This window comes from Musa acuminata, chromosome BXJ2-3, assembly GCF_036884655.1.
Source record: "Musa acuminata AAA Group cultivar baxijiao chromosome BXJ2-3, Cavendish_Baxijiao_AAA, whole genome shotgun sequence".
Taxonomy (NCBI): domain Eukaryota; kingdom Viridiplantae; phylum Streptophyta; class Magnoliopsida; order Zingiberales; family Musaceae; genus Musa; species Musa acuminata.
In genome coordinates, this window is record NC_088340.1 from 1,871,410 (window position 1) to 1,879,955 (window position 8,546).

The window sequence follows — 8,546 nt, forward strand, 5'->3', positions numbered from 1 at the left end:
ACTTTGGAGGACTCCCAAGCAAAAGTGGATGAGGGACCAAAAGACATGGTAGAAGGAGTGCCATGTAAGTACCATTAGATCGATCGATTCAACGCACACATGTAAAAGTGGCAATCTCTAAATGGAGAATATTTTTTAGGTTTGAAGACTTTTTTCGATTCACAATAGTGATGATCAATATCCATCAAAGTTTATACATAATGTGACTCCCATAAATATAATCCTTCATATACATCTATATCTATATAGATATACATATTATATAGTTTTCGATGGTCGCGGAGAACAAACAAGCAAGATTATGGGATTATGGCATGTGATTTTTCCTCTAATGCTGCCATCACGTGCCCTTAATCTTGTATTAGATATACTTCTCAGCGAGTGGTGTACAGCACTGAGATGTGTCATCTTTGCTACTTGTCTTGACCAAATCTTAACTAGCAATCTTTATCCCATCTGTATGGGGCCAATGGATAGAGTCATGGTTTGCATGCATTCTAAAGTTGCTTTGTTCCAAAAGCTCAATTGGTATATAACATATCAAAGCCAATATGACTTCAGAACCATCCTTGAGATGATCGTTTCAACCTTTTCAGACACTTTGTAGCTAAAGGCAGTCTTTAAATAGCAGCAGAAGCTGCATTTGTGTCTCTAACTCAACAAAATAGCAATGGCTAATTCCCATTTCTGTATCCACATCCACAAAGGTCTGATGGCTGATGGAATGCAGCTGATTCGAAGTAGGCCAAACTTTGCTGATCATGGAGGCTGAACAGTTCCTTGACGATACTAAACATCTGTGAAGGAGAACAAGCAAGCTGGATTCTCACATACTTATCCAAGAACTTGCTGCGGTTACAGGAGTTTGGACATGGAGTGCGGGGTGCCATCAGTCAAAAGGTCATCGATGCTCTGTATCTGATATGCTCGAGGGCCAAAAGAAGGAATCCATGGACCGCTGTTTGGGATTCTTTTTCTCATCGCAGTCAGTGGAGTCATCAGACTTGTGGAATCCCTGCAAGAATAAGAACAAGAGCACATGGGAGAGGAGACTTTAGATTAAACATATTATTAAGGGTTTCATCATGATGTCCATATCACATTTACAGAAAATGTGAAGATTTCATTCTGTCTTCGAAAAGGTAAGATCACTGGCGCAGGGCATCTCTATCTAAATTATATTAGAGGGAATCATTATCCTCAGGAATTCGTCTTTGGAACGCCATCGTCATGCATTATCAGCTTTATCTAAGCAGAGGAACATATGCTACTGCAGGAGAAGACAAGTGGAGAGTTTGTAAACACTTGCTCAGCGCAAGAAATGCAGTCTTCTAATTAAGCTTTGATCAACGAAGAAGGCGAGGTGATGAGAAACCAAACTGCAGATAGACACATAATGTTATTTCATATCTATTTTATCTTAAAAAGAAGACAAATCCCACATTAAAAAAAGTATTATTTCCAAAGGAAGAACAATTTGAGCTCACAGAGTCACGAAAACAGAGTAAAGTTATAATATGTTGTATAATTTCTGGATTCCATCTCGGATTGGTGTGGACAAAGTGAAACGAGTTATTTCATCAGCTACGCAATTCCTGTTGGTGTGGTGGAGTGGAACGATTCTTATTAGCTGACTTATTATCTGAGTTCTCCTCGGAAGAGAAAACATTTGTAGCTCTATTATTTCATTTCTTCTAAGATTTTCTTCGGCTCAGCTTTTAAGGCCATTGCTTCTGATATTTTTTGGTGGATTCCGATAATTAAGCTGGAGATCTTACGGCAAAGTTTATATGCACAAGCAAAATTTTTGAGTGAGGAAGCATACCGAACACCGAGAAAACATGCGTGAAGTATAGTGAGAAGCATAAGTCGAGGCAATCAAATATCCTTTTGTTATCGAGCAAGCATATATATATATATATACTTGTCTCTATGTTTAGGCCGAGAAATATGAATTGAAGAGATGCTGCACAGTATTCTTCTAGCTTGCTAGTCGGACAATGGATCACAATTATCAGGTGTTTGAGGTGACCCGGAACTGCACAGTATAGCCTTTGATTAGAGATGATAAACACATGCAAACTCCAACAATCTTGGGAATGTATCGAGGACTTTTAGGCACACTGGGCATTAACAAATAAGAACATATCACGTCACGTCAAACTCAGAATGTCTTCGTTACTCGACTTCTGTCATGGCTTCCGAATATTCCTAGCTCTATCCCTTGTGCTTTATCTTCGGATGCTGTTAAACTCTACTGGGGATGAAGAGGGATATGAATTCAACTCGAGAAGATGTGACGAGGAAACATAGCACTTGGTTTTTATTCTGAACACCGACTTACAGATTGACGACTGCGTGTCCTGAGAACAAGCAGCCATTATTCAGATGCAGATCATGTTTGCAATTATGTAATCCATGCATGAGACACCAAACTAGTACAATGAATTATATCCTCCTATAATCCAACAATAGATTCGCAGCTTCTCCATCCTCAAATAGCTCTGACTGCCTCAAATCTCGGTTCCTTGGGCTCGTACTTCTGCTTCGCGTACACGTCCATGTAGTCCCCGAACAGAAACTTTGGGTACAGAGCAGGAGGGGCAGCTTCCTCGGTGGCGGCGCCGGCGGCTGGAGCGATGGTCGCCTTCAGGGAGGGGTTGTAGAAGGAAGCGATGGAGCGGCGGTTGCCGTGGCTGGTGGCGAGCACCCGGTGCCACGCGCTCTTGTAGCGACCGTTGCTGAGGACCTCGATCTGGTCTCCGGTGTTTATGACGATGGCGTCGGCCAAAGGCTGAACGTCGATCCACCGGCCGTCCTTGAGCATCTGGAGGCCGCCGACTTGGTCGTCCTGGAAGAGGAGGATGACGCCGCCGGCGTCGGTGTGGGCGCGAAGGCCCTTCACCAGGTCCAGGCGCGGGCACGGCGGGTAGTGGCTCACCTTGGTGCCGAAGAAGGGCGGGTGCTGGCCGTCCCCAGAGAATGCTTTCTTGATGCAGCCCTTTTCGAAGCCCAGATTCTCGTCCATTACCTCCATCATTTTCTCCGCCAGCTTCCTGATTTCTTCCCTGTACTCCTTCATGGTCTCCCTGCAGAGCAATCATCGGATCACATCGTCATCGGGTTTGTGGCTATCGTAGCAACTAAAACTCGAGCACAGCAGCGGCATGCGAACTCTACTCGAAGTCCGGAGGGTTGGACGGCCATTCGTTGTCGTCTTGAAGAACGAACACGTCCTCCCAGTCCACGTTGTCCAAGCGTTGACCATCGCCTTCTTTCACCAGTGTGTCCAACAGCTGAACGGGTTTGGATCCCTCGAAGCGCTCCTCCCTCAACTTATAGCACTCGGAGCTGACCTTCTTCACGCGTTCCAGCAGCTCGACCGGAATCCCATGGTTCACCAGCTGCGAGCAGACGATACAGAGCATCGGGAACATAGCACCTTTACACCAGCATAGCCATGAAAGCAGAGGAGAGGAGCGGGGTGAAGTATGGCAAACCTGAAAGAATCCCCATTCCTCGCATCCATTGGCAATCCGGGCCATGGTTTCGGCCCTTTCCTTGCCATCCAACTTGGAGAAATCGATGACCGGAATCGCCATGTCAACTAAGAAATTAATGGACAGAGAGGAGCGAGTATTGCTGCAAGCTTTGGGAGTGTATTACCGCTCGGATGGATGAAGAGAATTAGAGGGTTATGGGCCCTATTTATGGTGGGCGAAGCTTCGCTCTGCCATCTTGTAGGGGTCCCAATCCGAGGAAGCAACCAGGAACAGACACACGTATCCCCAGTAGATTTCGTGTGTTCTTCGTGAGACAATCCAGACGCATAAAAAATGCGTGGTCAACGCAGACAGCAGCAGCCGCCAAACGTGGGACTCTTAACTCACGAACAGCCACCAGCACCGATGCCATACGAGACGATGGCATATCGGAAGACTTAACGTAGTAAAGTGAGTCACGCTTATCTGATGGTAACAGCCATGGGGGAAATTATATTCTCAAGTTTCACGGTAGATATATAATTAAATTAAGCGAGTGACAACGAAAGAACACCATATAATGATATTAGTTTCTCTTGTGAAAACAAAATACTAACCATTCGACGAGCACATTTGGACATCAGAAAACCTCCATCTTCATAATTAAATTTCCCTAACATTGATATCATTTTTCTTAGAATCCTATAACATCTCTTTAGAGCGAATAAATGATAAAAATTTTAACGATATTTAACATACAATTGTCACACAATACCTATATTGTCCTATGCATACATAATCAAAATAGAGAAACATATACTTTTCTTCGTGACGAGAAAGAAAAATGTGAATTCCTTTTCTCTCATTGTGACAAGAAAAATAATTCTAAATCTCTTTTTTTTTATGATAAAAAAGATAATCACAAACTGTCTTTCTCTTTCTAAACGTATAAATATATATCGTAAATATTAAAAAAAAATCACTCTAACAGATATTTGAAAACTTTTTTCACTAACTCAAAAATGGTAAGGATCGAGTCAAAAAATCTCTTCGATCTTATCTTCGTACAAGTGATACTGTGATACTTCGAGAAGTATAATATTTCAACCTTGGGAGTTATCTTGGATCTAGTTTAGAAAGTATCTCGGATCTATCTTAGATCTATCTTAAAGTCATTTCGGAGCTATTTTGGATCCACCTTAGAATAACCTCAAAATTACTTTGAAAATACTTCGGATAATTCTACGTACATAAACCCAAACCAAGTCAGGCTAACTAAAAAGATAATAAATTTTTTCTCTAATAATAATGATATTATTTTTTTGTGAAAATAAAATATGAACTATTCGACAAGCAAATTTATGTTTATAAAAATAATATAAAATATAAATCACAATGTATTTTCGTCATGATTTATTTTGTAGAATGAGTTAAAAACCAAAAAGCAAAAAAAATAAATCAAGTATTCTCATTCAACTTTTCTTCTTCTTTCCTCCTTGCATTGATATCATTTTTCTTAGAATCCTATAACATATCTTCGGAACGAATAAATGATAGAAAATTTAACAACATTTAACATGCAATTATTATCACACAAGACCTACACTGTCCTTCATCTGCTTATATGTATAGAGAATCAAAATAGAGAAATATATCATTCCTTCTCTTTTCTTATGAGAGGAAAGAAAAACGTGAATTCCCTTCGTTGTGACAAGAAAAATAATTCTAGCCCTCTTTTTTTTTTAAATAAAAAAGATAATTACAAACTATTTTTCTCTCTTCTAAACATATAAATGTATATCGTAAATAAAGAAAAAGATAACTCCTAAAAGATAATCACTCTAACACATATTTAAAAAAAATTCGCTAACTTAAGTATCATAATGATCAAGTTAGAAAATCACTTCAGCCTTAGTCTTCCTACAAGTAATACTTGGAAAAGTATAATATTTTAATCTTGTGAGTTATCCTGGATCTAGTTTTGGAGGCATCTCATACCTACCTTGGACCTATCTTGAAGACATCTTAAAACTATTTTGAATCCATCTCAGAACAACTTCGGAATCATTTTGGAGACACTTTGAATAATTCTATTTACACATGTATGTCTAGGTCTAGACTAAGTCATACTAACTAGAATGAGAATGATTTTTTTCTCTAACAATAATGATATTATTTTTTTCTTATGAAAATAAAACATGAACTATTCGATAAGCACATTTGTGTTTATCAAAATAATATAAAATATAAATCATAATATATTTTTTATTTTGTAGAAGGAGTCAGAAAACCAAAAAAACAAAAAAACAAAAAAACAAAAGACTTGGACAGTAAGTAAATCAAATCAAAGTATTACCATTCAACTTTTCTTCTTCCTCCCTCCTTGGCAAGAGACAAATCTTGCGTAAGATTGATAAGAAATATGTCATAGCATTCATATCATGTGGTGTCAATTGATAAATGTGTTGTAATTTGATTAGGCGGAGAAAAATAATCACATCTAACATGTGGGCGGTCATGTCTGAGAAGGTAACTTCATCAGGCTCATTGAAGTATTTTTTTATTATTTGTACTTCCTCTTCATTAAAACTTTTAAGATATATAAGATATTGGTAACATAATTCAATCATAATATCCATAATTTTCTTTCATACTTGGATTTCTTATTGTTGGAGTAATTTGAGTCAGAATCTAAAAATACTTATCTTTGTAAATAATTTTTATGCTTCATAATTCACATACAATTCTACCTATAGATTATTAGCTTTAAGGATATAATAATCATTTTATTATACTAATCTCTTACAACAAATTAATTTCAAAAACTATTCAAGTTAATTAATATGATAAACCTCATTAAAAAAAATCTTTTCCATTAGGCGATTAACAAAAATGACTTAACACGAGTTAATTAATGTGATAGTCAAGTTTATGTATGTGCTTAAGCTGACAGTCGACTGCTATATTATCTAAACCGAACTCAAGATAAAATTAATTTCCTTCACAGAATTTGACTGCCACGTTTGGCGGCTGCTGCTGTCTGCGTTGACCACGCATTTTTTATGCGTCTGGATTGTCTCACGAAGAACACACGAAATCTACTGGGGATACGTGTGTCTGTTCCTGGTTGCTTCCTCGGATTGGGACCCCTACAAGATGGCAGAGCGAAGCTTCGCCCACCATAAATAGGGCCCATAACCCTCTAATTCTCTTCATCCATCCGAGCGGTAATACACTCCCAAAGCTTGCAGCAATACTCGCTCCTCTCTGTCCATTAATTTCTTAGTTGACATGGCGATTCCGGTCATCGATTTCTCCAAGTTGGATGGCAAGGAAAGGGCCGAAACCATGGCCCGGATTGCCAATGGATGCGAGGAATGGGGATTCTTTCAGGTTTGCCATACTTCACCCCGCTCCTCTCCTCTGCTTTCATGGCTATGCTGGTGTAAAGGTGCTATGTTCCCGATGCTCTGTATCGTCTGCTCGCAGCTGGTGAACCATGGGATTCCGGTCGAGCTGCTGGAACGCGTGAAGAAGGTCAGCTCCGAGTGCTATAAGTTGAGGGAGGAGCGCTTCAAGGGATCCAAACCCGTTCAGCTGTTGGACACACTGGTGAAAGAAGGCGATGGTCAACGCTTGGACAACGTGGACTGGGAGGACGTGTTCGTTCTTCAAGACGACAACGAATGGCCGTCCAACCCTCCGGACTTCGAGTAGAGTTCGCATGCCGCTGCTGTGCTCGAGTTTTAGTTGCTACGATAGCCACAAACCCGATGACGATGTGATCCGATGATTGCTCTGCAGGGAGACCATGAAGGAGTACAGGGAAGAAATCAGGAAGCTGGCGGAGAAAATGATGGAGGTAATGGACGAGAATCTGGGCTTCGAAAAGGGCTGCATCAAGAAAGCATTCTCTGGGGACGGCCAGCACCCGCCCTTCTTCGGCACCAAGGTGAGCCACTACCCGCCGTGCCCGCGCCTGGACCTGGTGAAGGGCCTTCGCGCCCACACCGACGCCGGCGGCGTCATCCTCCTCTTCCAGGACGACCAAGTCGGCGGCCTCCAGATGCTCAAGGACGGCCGGTGGATCGACGTTCAGCCTTTGGCCGACGCCATCGTCATAAACACCGGAGACCAGATCGAGGTCCTCAGCAACGGTCGCTACAAGAGCGCGTGGCACCGGGTGCTCGCCACCAGCCACGGCAACCGCCGCTCCATCGCTTCCTTCTACAACCCCTCCCTGAAGGCGACCATCGCTCCAGCCGCCGGCGCCGCCACCGAGGAAGCTGCCCCTCCTGCTCTGTACCCAAAGTTTCTGTTCGGGGACTACATGGACGTGTACGCGAAGCAGAAGTACGAGCCCAAGGAACCGAGATTTGAGGCAGTCAGAGCTATTTGAGGATGGAGAAGCTGCGAATCTATTGTTGGATTATAGGAGGATATAATTCATTGTACTAGTTTGGTGTCTCATGCATGGATTACATAATTGCAAACATGATCTGCATCTGAATAATGGCTGCTTGTTCTCAGGACACGCAGTCGTCAATCTGTAAGTCGGTGTTCAGAATAAAAACCAAGTGCTATGTTTCCTCGTCACATCTTCTCGAGTTGAATTCATATCCCTCTTCATCCCCAGTAGAGTTTAACAGCATCCGAAGATAAAGCACAAGGGATAGAGCTAGGAATATTCGGAAGCCATGACAGAAGTCGAGTAACGAAGACATTCTGAGTTTGACGTGACGTGATATGTTCTTATTTGTTAATGCCCAGTGTGCCTAAAAGTCCTCGATACATTCCCAAGATTGTTGGAGTTTGCATGTGTTTATCATCTCTAATCAAAGGCTATACTGTGCAGTTCCGGGTCACCTCAAACACCTGATAATTGTGATCCATTGTCCGACTAGCAAGCTAGAAGAATACTGTGCAGCATCTCTTCAATTCATATTTCTCGGCCTAAACATAGAGACAAGTATATATATATATATGCTTGCTCGATAACAAAAGGATAAATGAATGAATCAGTTGGATGATGGTGATAAGTAGTAATCTAATATTAGAGGACAC

At 41.3% G+C, this 8,546-nt stretch overlaps 2 protein-coding genes across 2 annotated transcripts; one reads left to right on the forward strand and one right to left on the reverse strand.

The window, feature by feature from the left end:
- Nucleotides 1-2,297: 2,297 nt before the first annotated feature.
- On the reverse strand, nt 2,298-3,687 carry LOC135606823 (1-aminocyclopropane-1-carboxylate oxidase). Its single transcript, XM_065098122.1, has 3 exons — nt 3,501-3,687; nt 3,181-3,404; nt 2,298-3,089 (listed from the first exon to the last, which is right to left on the reverse strand). The coding sequence occupies exons 1-3, from the start codon at nt 3,600-3,602 to the stop codon at nt 2,495-2,497; spliced, it is 921 nt and encodes a 306-aa protein (XP_064954194.1). The 5' UTR covers nt 3,603-3,687; the 3' UTR covers nt 2,298-2,494.
- Nucleotides 3,688-6,683: 2,996 nt separating this feature from the next.
- On the forward strand, nt 6,684-8,078 carry LOC135606824 (1-aminocyclopropane-1-carboxylate oxidase-like). The gene is made up of 3 exons (XM_065098123.1): nt 6,684-6,875; nt 6,972-7,195; nt 7,287-8,078. Exons 1-3 carry the CDS (start codon nt 6,774-6,776, stop codon nt 7,879-7,881), a joined length of 921 nt encoding a protein of 306 aa, XP_064954195.1. The 5' UTR covers nt 6,684-6,773; the 3' UTR covers nt 7,882-8,078.
- Nucleotides 8,079-8,546: the final 468 nt, after the last annotated feature.

Coding starts and splice junctions, on each gene's coding strand:
- LOC135606824 (XM_065098123.1), top strand. CDS start 6,774: ATGGCGATTCCGGTCATCGATTTCTCCAAGTTGGATGGCAAGGAAAGG. Junction 6,876..6,971: donor AGGAATGGGGATTCTTTCAG/GTTTGCCATACT, acceptor GTCTGCTCGCAG/CTGGTGAACCATGGGATTCC. Junction 7,196..7,286: donor TCCAACCCTCCGGACTTCGA/GTAGAGTTCGCA, acceptor ATTGCTCTGCAG/GGAGACCATGAAGGAGTACA.
- LOC135606823 (XM_065098122.1), bottom strand. CDS start 3,602: ATGGCGATTCCGGTCATCGATTTCTCCAAGTTGGATGGCAAGGAAAGG. Junction 3,405..3,500: donor AGGAATGGGGATTCTTTCAG/GTTTGCCATACT, acceptor GTCTGCTCGCAG/CTGGTGAACCATGGGATTCC. Junction 3,090..3,180: donor TCCAACCCTCCGGACTTCGA/GTAGAGTTCGCA, acceptor ATTGCTCTGCAG/GGAGACCATGAAGGAGTACA.